A 21,797-nucleotide genomic window follows, 5' to 3' on the forward strand; every position below is an offset into this window, starting at 1 on the left:
TCCTTTTGGGAAAAGTAGCAGCATTATTTGGAGATGGTTAGAAACAATTCAAAGTTCATGTGTTTAAGAAATAGATTAGCGCGTATTGTGGAACATGACATCCATTTGCTGCTCCTTTGGTTTTACAGTTAAATTTTTAAGTGGTTTCTTAAGTGAATTAAGTGCTGACAAGCTGTTGCCCCTAGGGAGTGGTAATATTACCTCAAATTCTCACATACGTTTTCCAAATAAAAGTATCGTGTAATTATCTTCTCCTCTTCCGCCTCCTCCTCCTCCTCCTTCTCTTTCTTCAAATCTGGCAACAACTAGTTAATTCTGAAACTGCCAGAAAGATTATTTCGCTGCACCTCTGGGAGAAGAATGGAATCTCATCTTTTTTTCCATATGCTAACAAAAATTTCCTAATTTCAGAGGGCAATGATGTCACCAGCTAATGAGCAAAATATTTCTTACTAAATAGATGAGTCCTTCCCAGACTCCTCTGTGATAAAAGAGCAAAAAAATTACCCACAATGTGTTTCATATTTTATATAGTTACTTTTGGCAACTCATAAACGCATTTTTTAAAGTCATTTGAACTTCTTTAAACAGTGAGACTAATTTTTTTGTAAACACAAAGAATAACACATTAACCTGATGATTGTGACCAGAATCCCCCTGCCATGGCCAGACTTTGCTCAGTCCTCCGTGTTGGGAAAATCTTGAACATACCCAGCAAGAGCCAATGTGCTGCCCCCAAGGTAGGGCGGGACCTTGAATGCATCACTTTTTGGACCATGAAGGGAGATCAGGCATGTTGGAGAGATTATGAAATCAAGCTTGAAGAAGAGGAGGACCGGGGAGCTGTTGTTGATTGGTGTCACATGCTGTTTATAAAGGCAACAGCATCCGCTGAACTCTTCTTGGTCTAAATAGGCGGGCATCTAAGGTCGGGCGGGAGGGTAGGGGAAGAATGGGGACCTCGGGACTAGACAATGGACTGCTAGCATCATCTAGGCACATGGAAATGTTCTCAAACTCATGGCAAGTGCCCTTCCCCTCACTGAAGTATGTCTCAGTTTCCTCAGCCAAAGGTGAGTTCTTCCACATCTGAATCCCTGTCTTTTTCTCATGCAGGTATCACAGTTGTTTTATAGTAATCATATTTCTGAACTTCCCTTGGGGCTCTTCTTACCCTCAGACTTCTAGATCTTAACCTTTGTAAGTTCAGGGAATACCAGTTTGCTCATATGTGTATTCCATGCCTTTCCTAATGCCTTGAATCAGTGCATTCATTCATTTTAACAGGAAATATCAATTTAACACAAACAGAGATACTATCTTTGCTTATTTAAGTGGCAAAGAATATTGTAATTCTCAGTGTTGGCAATGCTTATGAGATTTTAAAATACTACATTTCTTCAGAACAAGTTGTTAATATGTATCAGAAGTCTTAAAGCTATGCCCATTTTTTAACTCAACTCTACAATCTAATCATCTTTCTAAAAAAAGAATGTATTAGATGCGTTAGAAATGTACCACAAAGTATTACCAAATTTCCTATCTGACTGGGAGGGATAGGTCATTTCTCTTACTCCTTTGCGTGTTCTCGCATTTCCCAGATTTTCTATAATTTTTTTTTATAATATGTCATCAGAAACAAACAATGTTACTAAATGCTGATACAGAAATGAACATGATCATGCCCATTGTCTGCATGACAGTTAGTGGGGGCTACGGAATTCAGTGATGACAGGGTACACACTGAGTCCTTGGATTAAGTACGTTTAGGGTGTGGTGCGACCGCGTAGCCTAAGGGAGGTGAAGAGCAAAGCCAGGAAGGCTTTCCAGAGGAGGCAACACATGGACTTGAGTCTTGAAGGATGAATAAGGGCTAGGTTTGTGGATGGGATGAGCGGATCTGCTCCCAGAAGGGAACCAGAGGGGGCAGAGATGGGCGTGGGTGTTTTAGATGCTGTGGGGAAGGAGGGCGTGAGAACCAGGTGTTCTTGGAGGCCTTTTCCACAGTGTCTGGAGAGCAGAGCACACCATCCACAAAAACTGGAAGTAAGGGTAGAGATCTGACCATGAGCTGTCACATATACCATGTTAATGCCTCTGGAACTTCTTCTGAGGATTAATAATGAACAGTTCCTCAGCATGAGAGTCAAATGCTGAAATGTCTTCAGCAGATTTGCACAACTACTGTGTGCTGGGTAAGTTCAAGTCCTCTACTCAGAGAACAAGACCAGCGATGCTCTTCCCTCGTAAAGTCTATCCTCCCTACCAAGAGGCTTCCCAGGTGGCCTGGCTCAGCCTCATCTTCAAATATCCCACAGTTTACTCTGATGCATGAGAAGGGCTGGAGATTACAAAGCTGAACCATTTAAGCCTCTTCATTCCACATTGATCACACCAGTATTTATTGAGGGCCTACTATGTGCAGGCACTGTGAATACAAGGGGAGAGAGAACAGACAAGGTCCCTATCCTTATGGAGCATTGTGTCTTCTGAAAGGCAAGTCAATGCTGGGTCCCCATGTGGAGTCCAACAGTGAGTATTCATCCTTCAATGAATACCTTATTCATCCTTCAATGAATACCTGAATCATTATCTGAGAGGTGGCGGCAGTGATGTTAAGAAGGGGTGCATTAGACCGGGCTCAGTGGCTCAGCCTGTAATCCCACCACTTTGGGAGACCGAGGTGAGAGGATTGCTTGAGCCCACAGGTTCAAGACCAGCCTGGGCAACTTGGCAAGACCTTGACTCTACAATAAATAAAAAATGAGCCAGTCATGGTAGCCTGTACCTGTAGTTCTGGCTACTTGGAAGGCTAAGGCAGAAGGATCTCCAGAGCCCAGCAGGTTGACACGGGGTGGCCATGAGCATGCCATTGCACTCCAGCCTGGGTGACAGAGTGAGCCTCCAACTCAAACAAACAAATAAACAAACAAATAAATAAATAAATAAAAGGAGTGCACTGGGTCAGTCCTTTTTCCCTTCCTCCTAAGAGGCTCTCCAAGTCCTGTGCTGTGAGAAGGAGTTCCCTGGGGTAAAAAATCAGATGCCACACTCTTCACGGTATCTGGATAAATTGATATCCAAGCCTCATATGTATCTCATGTTGATCAACGTCTTCCCTGCCTACCAGTCACTAGGTTTCACACTCAAAGTCTCCTTTCATCTTCCCAAGAACCCTAGGAGGCATCTCACCACCTATTTTAGAAATGAGAGAAGTGAAGAAACATTCCCAAGGCCACACACACACTTCTCAAGTGGCATACAGACGATCTGGACCCACACCTACCTGATTTCAGAGTTCTGGCTCCTAATTCTGCTCAGAGCGTTCTCTGAGTCTAAGCATCCTCTTCAGACCCAGCCTCAAATGTTGGCCATAGCACTAGCTTTTACATGTAAGAGGTTTTTAGTTTTTTGCCCTTGCTATATACACAGCAAAAGAGCAGTTTTGTGAGAATTAAAATAGGTGGTACTTGAACTTCGGTGGGTAACAAATAGAACACTGCAGAGGTAAAAAGCACTTATTGAATTCCAGTTGTTGATTTTATGTACACAATTTTTATTTTTATTGGTCTGTTTTGGGTTTGAGTCAGAGTCTCACTTTGTTGCCCAGGCTGGACTGCAGTGGTACAATCACGGCTCACTGCAGCCTCGACCTCCTGACTCAGGCCGTATTTTCACCTCAGCCTCTCTAGTAGTTGGGACTACAGATGTACACCACCAGGCTGGCTAATTCTTTGATTGTTTTTTTTTTTTTTGTAGAGATGAGGTTTCCCAAAGTGCTAGGATTACAGGTGTGAGCCACTGTTGCCTGGCCTTACACAATTTTTTAAAAAAACTGTAAGACAAGTGTCATTATACCAAATTTACATGTAGGAATACTAAAACCTATAAAAGTAAAGTGAATTGCTGGTGAACCTGAAATTTCTAACTCCAGAGGCTTTGAGTTAATCCTCTTCCTTTTACCCAACTCTCACTGAGGCATCCTTATATTTTATCCTTTAATGAGGAAATTCAACTGAAGACATCTACTGCCAGTTATAAGGAACTCTGAGTGAACATTGTAACACAGTTGTCAGTTTGGGGTGAAGAAAGGCCTTATAGAGGTCGGGTAGTTCAGGAGCAAAACCACTAAGTCCCAGATTCTGCCCCTACCAAGTGGCATCTGTGAAGAGAGATCAGGTATGTAAATATTTAGCACAGTGCCTAGGAATGGCGAGTTTTTGATAAATACGAGTGTTGGAAGTATAACATCAGAAAGCACCTGCCACCGTTTTTGTAGGCCCTCAGATGACGGCAGCAAAGGGAGAGTTTGTGGGAGAATGGGTTTGTGAACTGGGGAACTGGACAGTACAGGGTGAGCCCCTGAAGGGAGAAAGAAGAAGAAATTCCATAAAGGGTGGGAAGAGGCACTTCTGGGCAGAAGACTGGGGGAAAAAGGAGTTGATGGCAATTCTTGCTAAAGAGTGAGACATACCAGAGGGCCCAAGAGAGAGTAGGACAGGATCCCAGGAAAAGGGGTTGGTGGTCTTTGCAGGACCTGTAACCTCTGCAGGATAAAACATGACCTTCCACTTGGGAGCTCTGGATTCCAGTTCCCCTCTTTTATTTATAGTTTGAGTCTGGTCCCTGTCTAAATCAAAAGTTTTGTCTGGACCCTGTCCAAATCAAAAGTCTGTCATTGTAAGGAAGGACAGTAGTTCATACCCATTGGTGTGTCCTGTGCTTTCTGGTATTTTGTGTTGTGTGATGTCCTACGAAGAAATGGTCCCTCATGTAATATATAAAGATGCACACAGTGGGAGAGACACATAGGACTGGGCAGCTCTAATGGCACAGTGGGAATAAATGACTTACCCAACTGAATGAACTTAGTCCTGAAAAGACAGACGTGACTTGCAGCCCACGTCATGGAGACTTTATATGAGTTTTTAGTCCTGTCTTGTTTAGATGATGTTCTGTTTAAATAACAGCATGTGCCTGGTGCTCCCCAGGGGACCCCTGAGAAAAGTAAATGATCATTTTGTGACACAGTCCTCATGCTCATGTTTCTAGAATGCAAGAGAACTCAGCTGCTCTGAAACAATCTTTGAAACAAGTTGGTAAGAGCATTTTAGAAGCGTCAGTGAAGGGGAAAGATCCTCCATTTACTCTAGTGGTTAAAATTTAGGAAAGGGGTGGGGAGAGAGATGGAGAGAAAGAGACAACTCTAGAAGAAAACCAAAATCATAAGTTTTAATTCAGCAGTTTCTAAAATAGCCACTGGAAGGTGTCTATTTTCAATTGCAACTACTCCCTAAAGGGGGTGTTCAGAAGAATGTCTGCAAAAAAGATCTTTTTTTAAGTTCAGTCACTTTTAAGGGTTAGTCCTCATCCTGGATTTGCTCAGATTCTCGCGTTCTTTTTTTCTTTCTCTGGAATTCCATAGACAGTAATTAAGGAACTGGAGGCCAGCAGGGGGTCAGGGAGCCTTCCTCAGTGAAAACAGGGATTGTTGGCCATGCACAACACTCCCTTTTTTCCTTGTGGTGAATAGGAGATTTGCTTAGAGCTGATGACTTATGCCTTTCTTGCAAGTTATGCAGTTAGCAAGCAACTGGGGAGTCAGTCAGCAAGCAGAAAGAAGCTAATTGAATCCAGTGTCTTCCCTTCTTTCTCCTTCGGATACGGAGCCTGCCCGGTCATGTAACTCCAGAGGAACATGTTCAAGGAGTGCCTAATCCTAATTTTGAGATTGCAGAGTTGATGCAACGAGAGTGAAGACGCTCTCCGAGTGGGGAGGGGGTGGGGGGCACGGACATCTTCACGATTGCCCCTTAGGCCTGCTAAATGCCGAAGCCGGTAAGTCTCTGGATGTGTTTAATGTGAAAGGAAAAATGCACTTTCTGTTGCTTCAAGAAAAAGCTTTTTGATTGCTTCTGCCTCTGGTGCTTCTCTCTTTTCGTCTTAAATTCCTTTAGACTCGTCCTTCTTCCCCTGTTTACTCCCCTCCCTGGTAACCCCTAAGCATCCCTGCCTGGCACGATTGCCGAGGATAATATATAGCTTTTGAAGGGGCATTTAGTGAATGTCAGTTTGAGAATTCGAGAGAATGAGCATCCATGGCTCAGCTGTGAGTTTTGGGGACTTTTTGTGGGGAAAACTTGAATTCAGACAGAGTTGCGCATTGCTTTGCATAAGCTTACAATTCATTGGCTTCTTTCTCTTAACTTTAAGATGACAAAGCAGACCTAGAAATTAGAAGCGTATATGTCTGATCATACGCTAGGTTAAAAAGAGACCAGTGTGTGAATTTCACAGGCGAGTACGTTTCCAATTTCAAAATGCTTTTCAGAAATGCTTCACTATCTTCTGGTGTTGTGTGGTTCTGGGGGAGATAAGTTGCCTTAGTCCGGGTGTTAATTGTGACAGCATGTTGTATGTTTGGAGTTCTGGAAACAAACTGAGTGAGAGTGTTTCTGCAAAGGGCACAGTTGTAATCCTGTGCTCAGCGTGATCTCAAGTGCTCCCCAAAAGGTCTAGTCACTCCTTGCAAGTATGCTTTAGCCTTTAATACAACACATCACCACTGTGCCTGCACAACTGTGCCATATGACTTTTGGAAAGCATTTGCTCTGCACATCATAGTTGCAAGAACTGTTTGCTACAGGGTCCAGTGAAGTATCTGTTGCCAACCAGCAGTATGACAGGCTTACGTGGAGCAGGGAGGGTGTGCTTTTAGTGAGCTCCAGCACACAAATGTTTGTACTTACAGATGCTATTCATTTTCTTCCTTTTTTTTCCTGATCATCCTGCATGTAGCTGTGTTATAAAAAGTTCTCCACGCTGGCTCCATGTCTTTCCTATTAGAACATTGCAGATGTGTCAAGGATGCACTTGTTCCAAAAACTGGGAAGGAAGGAGGCTCCACCCTCCTCCGCGTGCCAAGCGGGCCCTGTAGGTTTCTCCTTCAGCACCCTGGCTGCTGAATGGTGGACTATCTCTTTAAAGCAGCTATAGTTTTGTGCCTTGGCTTGGTCAATTTGTTATGGTTTAAAACTGTGGAGCCAGCTGTCTGCAATCTGATGTAATGTTGCTATGGAAACCAGAAATGAAACACTTAAGCATTCACCGCAGAATTACTACATATAGCATTAGCCAAAGTAATTAAAAGTTGTGCCATATGGGCTTTCTGCTGGAAAAATCTGCAAAAGAGAGGTTGAATATCAAATGTTTCTGTTTACCGTATTATAAATCTACTTTTCCACATCCTTTTGGTGGGATAAGTTGCCCTTTTCTCTTGAAGATTTGGAACGGGGGATGTCATCCACATGATTGAGTTCACCTTCTCATTCAGAAGATTTAAAGTTTAGCTTCATATCTGACCCAGGGCGGGACAGGGAGTGGGGAGACTGCACCACCAACTCGTGTTTGAATGTGTGTGAACACACTGTTATTTTTCACTTTAGTTTATTTAAAACCCATTCTATATTAGTTCTGAACCTATTTCTTAGAATCAGTCATCTATTTTATGTATAATGCAATTTCCTTTGTCGTCTACAGAGTTCTTTCAGCTAGTAAGATTTATTTAAAAATATATATAATATTTTATTTTAAAAGTTGTGTGTGTGTGTGTTTCTAAATTTAAAAAAGAAAATTCAAATCCCCATCCCTGGTGGTGTATTTCCTGAGTAAAAAGACACGCTATGTTATTTTCAGCATTTGGGAAGTGGCACATACTTATTTAAGAAGAGAAACTGACATAAGGACTTTAAGCTTTACTCTGCAGTTTAGAAGAAACAAGGCTTTTACAGCGCTTTTGTGTTAAAACAGCTGGAGAGAATTTTTTAAAGGCAAATATTTCACAACTCTTTTTTTCCTCTGGACTTAGAAGGAAGTGAAAAGTCAACACCTCTCCATCAATAAAAAGCATCCTTGGGATACACTGTTGAACTCAAGTAACTTCTAGGTTAACGGAAGAGGAAATTTTCTATTTCTCTCTCACACACACTCACACTTCTTGAATGACTTAGATATTATCTTACTTTTTCTTCATGTAAATTGTGCTGCATCTATTTTGTCTACTGTCCAAAACATGATCATGCAAAAGGGAGTTTCTCGTTGCCATATTTTGTGATTGCCATTAGTTCAAAGTTCTAAAGAGTTCATGTTTTTAAAAAAAATAGATGGAACATGTGAAAACAAATAAGTACCTGGAATATGTTCTTTTTTACCACAATTAATCTGGGCAGAGGAAAGGGGGCATTGCCTTTGAATCTGTTATCCTGGCTTAACTGGTTTCATTTCTCCTTTGAAAACTCACTCTGATGCTCCTTTCCTACATATGAGTTGTGTCTTTGTGGACTAAGATTTTTGTATTATCTCTTCCTATATTCCCTTTCTCTTTTTACTTCTTCCTGTTCCCCTACACACATACCCCCTACTATCACAACAACCAACAATTTCCTTTATCTTGATGATCTTCCAGTAGCTTCCTCTATCTTAATTATAATCCATACTTCTTTTATTTTTACCTGATTTTAATATATTTTTTTTTTAATGTGAGGGTTAGAAACACACTCCAGATTTGTCCCACTGATAGGTACAGATACTTTCTATGATAATGGTGATTCTTCTTCCGTTAGAATTGCTCGGCTTTTGAGCAATGTTTTTAAGGCATTGCAGAGGGCAGAATGTTTTTAAATATTTACATGTAACTCCATGCACTGTGGGTTCTTCAGGTGCTGATTACCCAGGATGAGGGTTAACCACATTCTCATTCCTCTTGCTGACCACTTCAGCCATCTCATCACATGTCAACAATTCATCCAAGTAAAAATGAAATTTAAATCAGACAGTACAGGATCTATCCTTAGTATCTTATTGTACTTTTTTTACATTTTAAGTTTTGGGCCAGATGCACTAAGGTTAATCGCCAACATCCAGTGTAATCTCCCTTTGCCATTACCTGAGAGTCCAAATTCTATTCTTCGTTACCAGGTAAATGGTAGTTAACTTTAATACTGACATCCGTATGCAGCAACGTTTTTTCTTTTTTCAGTTGGAGTCTCACTCTGTCACCCAGGCTGGAGTGCAGTGGCAAACTCATTGCCACTGCAGCCTCGGCCACTGGGCTCAGGTGATCCTTCCGCCTCAGCCTCTCAATTAGCTGGAACTACAGGCGCATGCCACTATGCCTAGCTAATTTTTTGACTTATTGTAGAGACGGGATCTTGCCAAGTTGCCCAGACTGGTCTCGAACCCCTAGACTCAGGCATTTCCCCAAGTGCTGGGATTACAGGCATGAGAGACCATGCTTGGCTGTATACAATGTCTTAACTAGGTAGGACTTTTGGAGAAATTGGACATAGTTATCAATACACTTCACAGAAGAGAAGACCGAAAAATACTTCTGATGACAAACTGATTATAGATTTATTTTATTTATTTCCAGCCTGGAGTGCAGTGGCTGCTCCCGGCCACCACAGCCTCGACCTGCTGGGCTCCGGCGATCCTTCCGCCTCAGCCTTCCAAGTAGCCAGAATTACAGGCATGCACTACCACGCCCGGCTGATTTTTTGATTTATTGTAGAGATGAGGTCTCGCTGCCCAGGCGGGTCTCGAACCAGCGGGCTCAGGCAATCCACTCACCTCAGCCTCCCAAAGGCACGGAGTTACAGGCTGAGCCACCGAGCCCGGCTAGATTTGTTTATTTATAAGTCAGAGTCTCAGGCTGTAGCCCAGGCTGGAGTGCAGTGGCATGCCCTTGGCTCACTCTAGCCTTAACCTCCTGGGCTCAGGTGATCCTTCGGCCCCAGTCTCAAGAGTAGCTGGGTCTACCAGTGTGCGCCACCACACCCAGCTAATTTTTAAATTTTTTTTTGTAGAGACAAAGTCTCAAACTCTTGGACTCAAGCATTCCTCCCACTTCACCTTCCAAAGTGCTGGGAACACAGGCATGAGCCACCATGCCAAGCTGATAGGTTTATAATAATTAATCGTCAGTGAGCGAATGGTTGCTGATAGTCAAACAAGAAGTACAATGACTCCTTGCTGTGAGCCCCAGGGTAAGGACAGAGGCCAGGAAATCAGTTGTTTTTATGCCTGACATTGTGCCATAGCGCTAAGAAAAGATTTTTAGGCTTACAACGTGTACCATTTTTATGCCTAAGTAATTCATGTCATCTCTCCCTTTTCATCTCTTGAACTGTTCTCTGCTAAACTCTTGCTTACCTTTTATTGTCTATTAAATTGAGATTGATGGGACATTTTCTTGGGAAAGAAGTTTCAAACTGGTGTTCAGAGACGTGGCTTCTCTTTGCTTTGTGTTTTCGTCCGAGGCATTTCTCTCGCTACTCTTTCGTGCACTGGGGTTGAGGAAATGGAGAGAAGGTCATTGTCAGGACGTGCAGCATGGGCTGGAATTGCTCACCCTCCACGCTGGGAGCCCCGAGGCCACGAGCTCCCAGGCATGCCCAAGCACCCGAACCGTGCACACGCTCATTTAGTTGGAGACTTCTTTTGCTGTTTCACATTTTGAACAGATACCTCAGAGGAAGCTGCATATTGAGTGTTGGAACTGACTTGGAAACGAAACCCTCGTTTTGTTCACAAGGAAAGGATTGTTTTTAGCCTGGGTCACTGCTGCAGAGAGAGAATTTTTCCTCAAGTAATGTTTGATACTTGAGGGAAAACAGCTGGGCCTGAGCGTACTGAATCTCTGCACAGCGAAATGGTCTGCTGGGGAATATGGACTGTACTGTATGACTGAAAGGTCAGCTTTTTCCCTTGTGTCTCTTGGAGGAATGTGGGGTCTGTCCTCACACTTGCCTTGCGAGCCCTCAGAAGGAGCTGGGAGCGGTAGAAGGGCTGGCTGTGATGTGGCAGACAGTCCCAACCAATGGGGCAGAAGAAGGCTTCTCGCTTCTCTTCCCCTTTCCTGCCCTGCTGTTTTTGATTTTCGGGGGAAGGACTGGAAAAAGTCAACAGAATTTTGGTTTGGAGAAGTAGTTTGATGACCATGTTCAACAGTGAGTCCTGATGGGCCAGACAGCTGAGAGGCTGGCCCAAACCACAGCAGCATAGCTGGAATTACAGGGCCAGCCTTGGGGAGAGAGTCCTGCCAGAGTCCTCCTGATAGGGGACAGGGAAGTAGTTAAGACTGATGCCCCACATGCCAGTCAAGGGCAAGGATGTGTGTTTCAGTGCCTAGGACCTGCTTCTACACTGAATTAGAATGTAAGATGGTATGTGGCACTTTGTAAACCCACTGGGCACATGTGTTGGTGCCCCCAACCCAGTTCCGTGACAGAGTTGCCAGAGCTCAGCCGGGTGGCAAAGGCCAGCTGCATCCGGCTTCAAGGGCATACTCTGGAGCAATTATCTGATTAACTTTTCCTTTATTTCCTTGCCAGTCAAGAGAACAATCGGATGATGAGACGGAGGAGTCGGTGAAGTTTAAGAGGTTACACAAGCTGGTAAACTCCACTCGCAGAGTCAGAAAGAAACTAATTAGAGTGGAAGAAATGAAAAAACCCAGCACCGAAGGTAAAAAAAGAAAAAAAAAAGGCATACTCCACAAAGGAAATCATTTGGGGTCAGTTTTGCAATAGAAAAAGAAAATGATTCCAAGTGGAAAATGGATTGAATTCTGGCTGAGGCTGGCAGGAGAGTGTCTGCATGTTTGCATGTTATAGAACGAAGGATCCTGGCGTCAGGCATTGTGGGTGATTAGTAACTTGAATGTAATCAAGATGGGAAATGGCTAGTATATGACAAGGAAACCTTCGCAAGGTGTGTACAGCTTTAATTGTGAACTGATACCATTTAACATAAACTCTGTATTGCAATGTCTTCTTAGCATAAGCCCCAGCCTCTGAATTCTAAATTCTTGCTCAGTGAAATAAGTTCAAACTGACATATAGATATCTTGAACAAACTTCTGACAATCAAGACACTTAATGTGCCTTCAGATGTCTCAGGGATGATTTGTTCTTCCTGTATACAGTCCCAAGCCTCAGTTCAAATGGGGCTTTCAGGACCTTCAATTCTAAGGGAATCTGTAAGAGCTCTATTGCTGGGTGAAACTGTAATGCCAAAAGAGACATCAGCTTGGATTTACTGAAATGAGTAATTAACCTTTGAAGTGTAATTTTGACAGTTTAAATCTCGATCTTATTTTTCATCTGTTAGTAATGTATATCTGTAGCAGTCTGTAAATTCTCTCAAAAAAGATAAAATAAATGAATAAGATTTTCCTGTTTGGAAAATGATGTTAATTGGAAAAAAATACTGGAAAGTGTATACCTTTAAGAAAAAAATACACATACATTGTTTGTTAAATTGTCACATCTACATTGTGAGGGGTTTCAAAATTTTGACATGTAATTTAAAAATTATCTTTGCAGAGGCCTTTTTTGTTGTACATAAGTAAAATCAAGCCATGTAGGGAAATGAATTACCCATCTTATTTGCAAAGATAAGAATTTCTTGTTATTATTACTGCTGTTTATTTTTGTTTGTTGTTATTTATCAGATTAAATCCCCTAGAATAATATTGAAGGTAAAGAAGTTATTGAGGGACAGTGGGGGCTAGAAGAGAAGGGAAAAGGGGAGGGGGAGAGAGGAATCAGCCTACAGTCAATTTCATAAACCTAGGTTATCTTTATTCTAGGCTTTGCTTGGGTATCTTTTTGCATGGGAATTCTGTTTACATTTGGATGCAATGCTGATTTTACATTGGGATGTTTTAATACCTGCCTGCCAGTCATGGTTTCCACAGTATGGAATATACCCTGTGGTAGCTATTACTGAAATCACACACAGATCTCTGTTGCTTCAGTGAGGGAGAACAATATGGCATTGCCAACATTCAACCCTGAGGGCATATTTTCTAGCAAACCTCACAAACACTTGCCAAAATCAAATCTCAAATATAATAAATAGATGGGTGGGTCTTGTCCATAAATGAGGTAAAATGGGGAAAGTGCCTCGTACCGGGCATGTCACCTAGTGGACCCTTCACACATGGTAGTCACGTGCATTAGGGCAGCCTTTCCACTAGAATAGCGTATTGAAAAATACAGACATTCTCATTTGCATATTTATGTCAGAATAAATCAATCCAACTATCTCTGAGAGGCATCGTTGAAAATAAGGGAAAGTACCAAAGAGGTAACTCTGGAGTAAAAAGAAATAACCGTATGGACTTCTGGCTCTGAACTTTAATTCGTCTGGGCATGAATTAGACTTCACAGATGGAAGATGGGCTTAGTGAGCTTGAATCCTAAGTTACACTCTGGTGCCTGAGGCGTTGGGGAACTGAAGTGTCATTGGCAAGGCTTGCCTGTGTTCCCAGGAGTGGCCCCCAGTGCGTGTGCCTCAGGGTACTTGCTCTGACCGACTCCCCCACGCCCTGCTGGACTGAAACTCCCTCCAGCCCCTTCACAATTTAAAACTCTCAGAGCCTCCTCACTGGTACGTGGGTGAGGCTACCTTGGACCCTCCTACAAAGCAAGAAGGGGTCCTGCCCCCAATAACCCACTGCCCTGCCCTCACCCTCAGTCAGTTCTTTGACTTCCTGCATGCCTGTGCCAGTATTCATGGAGAGCTTTCCATGTGCCACACACATCTGTCCCCTAACACTTATGTTCCCTTGCCACATGCCATTCTCAGAACGGCCACCAGAGGCAGGCGGGCATCGTTCTCATTTTGCAGATGAGGACACTGGTACTCAAAGAGGTTGAACCATTGACTCCCGGCCAGGCGGTCTGCTCTCCCATACAGCAGCCTCTGTTCCCACTCTGCTTCTGTGTCAACCCTTCCCCACCAGCTCTGGAGCTCTGGGAAGGCCAGGAGATTCTGGTTCTTCTGGGTTTCAAGTTCATATCCTGGCACGGATGACCCTGGACTATATTTAATATTTTAGGGCACATCGGTGCCTTTCATCTGCCCTTTTTGTAGGTTTTCCCCAGAACGGACACCCTTCCTCCCTTGCTTGTTCCAGCTCAACTGTACCTGGTAATAAATTACCAGCTTTTGTGCAGAGCTTTTCAGTTTCTACATACCACTTTTTATGTATTGTTGTCCTCATGGTAGTCTTGTCAGGGATGTTGTATAAAGATAGTAGGCATTATTACAGACAAGGAAACAGAGGCTCAGAGGGAGAAAGCAAATTGCCCAAGATCCCAGGAGCTTGGTGAGTGGCAGAGGCAGGGCTGGAATCTAGCACATAAATCTATGTTCTTGGCATCAAGTCAGCCCATATCATACCTCCCTCCTCCTGCCAAAATCACCTTTCCTTTGTTTTTGTTTTGTTTTGTTTTTTGTTTGAATCAAGGTCTTACTCTGTCAACCAGGCTTGAGTGAAATGACCCAATCATAACCTACTGCAGCCTCGACCTCCCAGGTTCAGGTGATCTTTCCACCTCAGCCTCCCGAGTAGCTGGGATTACAGGTGTATGCCACCATGCCCGGCTAAGTTTTTGAGTTTTTTGTAGAGATGAAGTTTTACTGTTTTGTACAGGCTGGTCTCAGACTCCTGGGTTCAAGCACTCCTCCAGTCCTGGCCTCCCAAAGTGCTGGGATTATAGGCATGGGGCACCATGACCGCCTCCTGTGGTATCTTAATCTGAGTTGAATACAGTAGGCAATGGCCATCATGTGAAACAGATCACACACATATGATGGAGTGAGCCCCTCTGGATTGTAATTTATCTAGTAGGATGGCTGTACTTTTTTATTTTTTGAGTTGGAGATTCACTCCATCACCCAGGCTGGAGTGCAGTGGCATGCTCACAGCCACCCCAGCATCAACCTGCTGGGCTCCAGCGATCCTTCTGCCTCAGCTTTCCAAGTAGCCGGAACTACAGACGTGTACTACCATGCCCAGCTAATTTCTTATTTTATTGTAGAGACGAGGTCTTGCCAAGTTGTCCAGGCTAGTCTCGCACCCGCAGGCTCAGGCAATCCACTCGCCTTGGCCTCCCAAAGTGCTGGGATGACAGACTGAGCCACCGAGCCAGGCCAGTTGTACTTTTAAGTCGGGGAAAGATGGGAGGAGTGATGCTTTCAAACCAAGGGATCTAGGTCAAGACTGGGATTGCAGGCTGCCAGTCGGGCCCAGACAGAAGGCCTGCCCTCGGCACAGGCAGATGTGACCACTGGGAAGCATTTGCCATATTTCCTTCCCAACCCCTTAGCCGATGCCGATTTCAGAACCAGAACACAGAGTCACATATGTCATGGACATGTGTGCATCAGCTGGCTCCCGACTCAGATGTGACAGTGGAGTGTTGGAATCTCTGATGACAATCCTAAGCACAGGGACCAGAGAATGTCCAGACCACTGCAGAGTGGTAGGTCCTTAGAATAGCCAGGGTACACCTACCTGTCCTTCAGCCCTCTCAGAACCGTGGATGGCTATTGGCCTTTGCACACCCTCATGGACACCTGAGCTGAACATAGAACTATGATCATATTTGGCTTTAATAGGGGAGTCCACTGTTGGGCAGCCCCTGCCACACACTGTACCTGTATTCTAGTCTCCATTGCTTTCTGGAAGTGAGGCGTGGACTGTATCCAGAAGAGGCTGCCATTTTTACTTCCTTGGTCCCCACACCTTATTAGTCAAGTGTCCTGAGGAAGGAACAGGAAACATTTTTGATATTTGTACCCTGCCCCTGGGCTGGCAGATTCCTTTCAGAACCATGGACCCTGTTTCTTTTAAACTCTCCCAAAAGATCCCTGAACAATTTTTCTGTGGATTTTGGACTGGACATAGTTTTGGATTACCTTCTCTGTTTCCTTCCCCTCCCCTCCCCACTACCATCTCCCGGACATTAAAGTCGATCTTGGGTTGCATTTAATAGCAGCAGCAGTCCCCTTTTCTTTATATGTGTAACTGCCATTCCCATCAGATGGGAAAGGAGCCCATTTGCAGAACTTTAAAGGACTGCTACCGTTCCAGCCATCTTCCCCGCTCTGAACTGAGCATTTCTCTTCCTTTATTGCTGACATTTAACCACACACTGGCACCCTCGTCCCAGCTGGTATATTTAGTCCCATCCTTCTGTTCCAAGGAACTTTTTTTTCCCCCCTTTTCACAACGCAGTGGGTGGAAAGCTGCAGAGCTCAAAGTTTCCCTGTAATTAAAGGGACACAGCCAGTTGGGATCACTACACCCACAGTTTGACCTACTTCTTTTCTCACATCTGTTCACATAACACATGCTGAAAAGAACTCAGTTTTCCTGCCAGCGAGTCCAAACCTTTCCACTGGGCTCCAGAGGGCTTGGCTCGCCACCTGGCTCCAGTGAGACCTTCAAGAGCTGGAATCCTTGAGACCAAGTGGGACATTCTCAAGCTGCCTGCGTGTCAAGGCCCTCAAATGCCCTTGCTGCTTCCTGGCAGGGCCCAAGTGGATGGGATCACCAAGTTCCCTAACTTTTTATGCTTGGCATATGGTCTGGAGCTCATTCATCAGTCACATTTGCAAGATACAACGCTTTATGGTATTCTTCCCACCCAAATTCCCTCGGAGATTTAATCACTTAAATGACATAGGTACCAATAAAACAATCACTGTCAGCCACGTGGCATTCATCACACTCCAGCTATAAAAAGCCACCAGGACCAGCCTAAAGGATGGCCTTTCAGAGGGGGAAAGGTTCTGATTCTATGGATTGCGCTTACAAACTAGGGAGGTAATTATCTTGAAATGCTGAGGCGTATTGTTGTAGGGACTGGCTTAGGTTTCACACACGGCATTTTTAATAGGTCTGTGAAGGTGTTTGGTCTATAAGGATATTTTGAGAAAGGGAAGGAAACACATCCAAAACCTTTTAACTTTGAGCTTGTGGGAAAACATACATTTGCACAAGTTGTATGTGTGTGTATGTGTGTGTGTGTTTCCATTTTTATGCACATGGTTAAAGTGGGAGCCAGGTTTATGAAGAAGGTCATGATAAGGAGAGGGCTATCACTGTGGTTTCTCTGTAAGTGGCTTATTTTTTGCAGGACAGGGGCTGTAAAGAAAGGTGTAGGAGAGGTTGCAAAGGTGTGCTCACAGGACACTTTCTTGTTTCCCCTCCAGGTGGGGAGGAGCATGTGTTGGAGAATTCACCTGTCCTGGATGAAAGGTCTGCCCTTTACTCTGGAGTGCACAAGAAGCCATTTTTCTTCGATGGGTCTCCAGAGAAACCTCTGGAAGATGACTCAGACTGTCTTACCACGTCTCCGTCCTCCAGCAGCCTGGATGCCTGGGGAGCTGGCCGAAAGTTGGTCAAAACCTTCAGCAAAGGAGAAAGTCGGGGCCTGATTAAGCCCCCCAAGAAGATGGGGACGTTCTTCTCCTATCCGGAAGAAGAAAAGGCCCAGAAAGTGTCCCGCTCCCTCACTGAGGGAGAGATGAAGAAGGGTCTCGGGTCCCTGAGCCACGGGGTAAGTACGGATGGTATTTGCTTTTATGACAACCACCGTCGCAGGCACCACCTTCTGGTGTCACTGGAGGAGGTTCAGAGTGTCCGGAAGCAAATCCGCTTGAAGAAAACGGATACTAATTATTCCTGTTCCAGAGCTTTTCTCTGCCAGCGTCCTTCCAGAAAAGGCGTGAACAGCACCACCTGTGACCTGCAGCTGCTCCGCCAGAAACCCAAAGGGGGTGGCAGCTGTGGCTTCCCCAGCAGGAGGGTGCGCGGACGCACCTCGGTCAGCGAGTTCAATATCACCTACGTGGTGGAGCGGAGTCTCTACAGCCACCTGAACCTGACCCAGCTAGTGCGTCCTGCCTCAGACAGGACCCTGAGCAAGGCTGAGAAGCAGGACCTGAGGCGGTGCTTGCTGGAGGAGGATGAGGAGGCAAAGAGGAAGTGGGCTGCCACAGTCGACCGCTGTACTAAAAGGGTTCTCTTGCGAATCCACCAGAAGTCTGTGAGTCACAACCATGGTCCTGAGGACAGCCTTGTCATTTCTGTGATGTGCAATCAAGCATTATGGCCTTCCTTCCTTCCACTGAGACTCACTTTCTCCCTTCTCTTGTACCTTCGGGATCCATTCCACCATCACCTCCAATTTCACCTAGAAGTGACTTTCTCCTTTCTTTTCCATGCATCCTCTTACCAGTTGAAGCTGTTGGATTTCTAATTAAAACTAAGCCTTGAAACCAATCCAAAGAGGGGCTTCCAGGGTAAAGGGGTGGGATTTGGCCGCCTACGGGAGTGACGGTCTTGATTCCCAGCCATCACTTGACCTCAAAGAGGCTGATTCAAAACAGAAGGGCATTTCGACCTTGAAAGAGATGCTTACTCTTTCAGCTAATTAAAACAATAGGCGCGAGCTCATGGAAAGTTTGTGATCATCCCAGTCACCAGTTTGGTGATTTGAGAACATTGTAAGGCACAGTTCTTTTATTTAGTAGAGGCAAGCAGGAAGTTTGTACATCTATAAGGAAAAAAATAATTGGAACTCCTTTGTTTTACTGAAGTCTATTCAATGTTCTTATCTTTTTAAACAAATAATCGATATTTGGAAATGGCCTCCACTGCCCCATAGATTCTTTTGTACACAGCAGGGAATAAAGTACTTGCTTTCAAATAATAGGATGTTTTCACTTTGAATGCCAGATGATCAGAGACCTAGTAACATTTGTTTTCAGGGCATGATTTATTTTGAACCTCAAGATGTAGGTATCTCTCCTTCTGCAAATTCCCACCTAACTTAGCTTGCACAATGGCCCATAACAATGTTGCAGAGGGAGGAAGAGAGTGGAATTCCTGGCCCTGCTGACCTCTGGCGTCTTGTTTAATCCACTCTGAGACTGCTGACTGTGGGCCCCTTTTAAAGATCTGAAAGAGTAGAGCTTTGGTACTGGCTTTTCCAGAGTTCCTCCACTTTCATGAATAGGATGTTTTCCCCCAGACAATTGCTGTAATTTAAATTCATTCAGTCAAGTTCTACTTTTATGAAAGTGAAGACTGCTTGGTCAACACCATCCTTAAAATGACCGTCTCTGCGCTAAAAGAATCCTGAGGTCCTCCCTAGCCTCTGGGTTTTCCAAATATTTCCACGTGTTGACTTTCTTCTAGATCTTACTTTCCATCTTTTCATATTTGTTTAATTCTTGTGACATTTTTAATACTACTAGTATGTAGCAGAAACGTTTCTTCTGGATCTTTCTGCATCATGACAACAGGTTTTTGTTGGTTTTGTTTTTGCTTTAACAGAATTCTCTTTCTCATTTGTTCAGTTTCTGGTCTGCTCTCATCCACAGATATTTTGAAAAATAACTTGTCTCAGTATCATTTTTTTTTTTTAACCTTCAGAAGTGTTCTGCTCAGATCATCTGCCTCTGTACCTTTTGACATGACCTGATAGAACAGATCCACTTTTCTGTTAGTTGATTCATGTCTAGGAGTCTAAATCATGTAATATTGAGAATGTATCCAATTTGAGCACCTTGAATTGTTCATATGCTTCTCATGTTACTTATTGCCAGAGTAGTAATACAATGTCATCAGGACTTTCTAGAAGTTATATTTCTTAGATTTGTGGTAATTAACGTTGTGGACTGGTGATTAATTCTCCACTGACACCAAGTATGGACATCTGGGATTATTTCGAAGCACCAATCCCCCTCCCCCAATGTGGTGCTATGTAATCTCTGTCTTAAGTATCTGCCTCAGGCTGAACATTATTAGGATGCTGTAAGCTTGAGACAGTATTGGGCAGTTTTAAGACTTACTAAACTATGTGTTCAACGCTGAATTAGAAATTTGCATATACCTTTTCTTGTAAGAACAGTTATACAATCAGAAAAACAAAATTGAATTTTCTAATTATCCAGAGACTGTAAGAGAAAAAAAGGGTCTTCTTATCGCACAATAGATTTGTTTAAAGAGATTATTCTTATTTCTTTGCTAGGATTATTCAAAAAGTTCTTTTTCATTCTCCTTGTCATATTTCTTTCATTTTATCCAAAGCTTGTTTTAATCATCAACGTTAGTCTTTGTGTCTTTCAAAAATGCCATATTTGCTTGATAAAACCTCAGGGAAATGATAATGCTTTGTACCCACTGGAAGTGGTCACTTGTCTTGTTTTTTATTTGGTCATCCAGTTTTTGTTTAGAAGAACAGACATGCATGACATTTTGAAATTTTGTCCATTTGAAAAGTCAACAAACCCCAAAACATGTTTCCAACTGCATGACCATTCCATTGACTAGCCTTCCTCATCCCAAGCATCTATCTAAAATGTTTTTATAATTATTTTTGCAGGAAATGTATGAATCTAAAAAATATACTCACTTAGGCTTCATTTATTTAGATTGCTGAAGTCAAAGATTGATTTTTTTTTCCTTTTACTATTCTCTTTACAATCCATTTTCTCTTTTGAAGGAGTGCTGTATCAGAAATGACTTGATCTTATAGAAAAAGTTGGAGATTAATCCAAGCGATATTTATTGTTATAATCTTCGTCACTCCTTTACTGATAAAAATGAATCAATTCCAGATACCTTAGCATATCACTGGGAGAAGTTTTAGTTGGTAGTTAAGCAACCAGTCTGTTCTTTAAGTTTTTCATTTTAGAAATAAATGCATGCAACAGACATATGAAAACTTAAATGAGTTTCTAATTTATTTCAGTCATAGTTTCCACATAAATTCTTTGTCAGTTATTTCATATGCATCAGGAATAACATGCTGAGCTCCATCCAGCATTGCAGTAGATATGCTGTAGTTTAAAGCAGGGGTGTGCAACAGTCATAAAGTGATCAGGCATCTGGGCACCATACTATGCCTGTGAAACCCTGAGTCATAGGAAAGGAACTAGAATAAAACCACTGTTTTTGCAAGAATGAGGAAACTTACTTTGCATTACGAGCTGGAAAAGGAAAGTTAATATTAAAAATCAGCCTTGAGAGTTGGTCATAACATTGCTTTCCCGGTTAGGTGATTTGATGAATAAGTTTGTGTAGTAGGTCTTTCTCTTTCTGTAGACTAGATATAGGTCCAAGGCAGGGTGTGATGACTCACACCTGAAATCCCAGCACTTTGGGAGGCCGAGGTGAGAGGATTGCTCCAGCCCAGGAGTTTGAGAACAGCCTGGACAACATAGTAAGACCGTGTCTCTGCAAAAATCAAAAAAATTAGCCAGGTGTGATACCACATACGCCTATAGTCCCAGCTAGTCACGAGACTGAGGTGGGAGGATCACCTGAGCCCAGGAGGTCAAGGCTGCAGTAATCCATGATTGTGATCATGCCACTGCACTCTAGCCTGGGCAACACAGTGAGACCTTGACTCAAAAATGAATGAATGAATGAGTGAGTAAGACATATGTCCAGTTAAATGGACTATAAGCAAAATCAGTTTGCTTATTGATATTTAACATAAAATTAGGATAACAGCCATTGGAAAACAAGTTGGGTAGTAGATTATCTAAAACATCAGCAATAGCACTGGTGAAAACCAACAGATCTGTGACATCCTGATTTTGATTATTTCAAAATGCCTGCCTCTTCTCCTGGCCCTTCATTATGCCACAACGGCCATCTCTCTCTTTGTGTCCCTCTTCCTGGGATGCTTCTGTTTTACAGTTGAGATCCCAGATTCAGTTGTAAGACTTAGAATGACACTCCAGCTCTTCATTTGCATATCTATCATGTTGACTAAGCTTCAACTTGTATAACAACTCCTTGGGTGAACTACCAAATTCTAAGTATAGTCTTAGTGAAAAGTTGTAGGAAAAATCTATCATTTATAGAGTGTCTGCTTTGTGCCAGGTGGTAGGCTAGATATCTTGAAATATGAAACAGAAATTATTTT

General features: G+C 43.2%; 1 protein-coding gene across 2 annotated transcripts in view; it reads left to right on the forward strand.

The window, feature by feature from the left end:
• Nucleotides 1-21,797, forward strand: part of SASH1 (SAM and SH3 domain containing 1) — a 363,374-nt gene that overhangs the window by 310,625 nt on the left and 30,952 nt on the right. Inside the window, exons 1-3 of one of the 2 annotated variants that reach the window (XM_021711327.1) lie at nucleotides 5,430-5,838; nucleotides 11,391-11,523; nucleotides 17,068-17,903. In XM_021711327.1, the coding sequence (XP_021567002.1) occupies nucleotides 5,827-5,838; nucleotides 11,391-11,523; nucleotides 17,068-17,903 (981 nt within the window). In that variant the 5' untranslated portion in view covers nucleotides 5,430-5,826. Of the gene's footprint in view, nucleotides 1-5,429; nucleotides 5,839-11,390; nucleotides 11,524-17,067; nucleotides 17,904-21,797 lie in introns of those variants that run through there. The other variant, XM_021711326.1, reaches the window with a different exon arrangement.

This window comes from Carlito syrichta, unplaced genomic scaffold, assembly GCF_000164805.1.
Source record: "Carlito syrichta isolate Samal-C Ts95f unplaced genomic scaffold, Tarsius_syrichta-2.0.1 Scaffold302058, whole genome shotgun sequence".
Taxonomy (NCBI): Eukaryota; Metazoa; Chordata; class Mammalia; order Primates; family Tarsiidae; genus Carlito; species Carlito syrichta.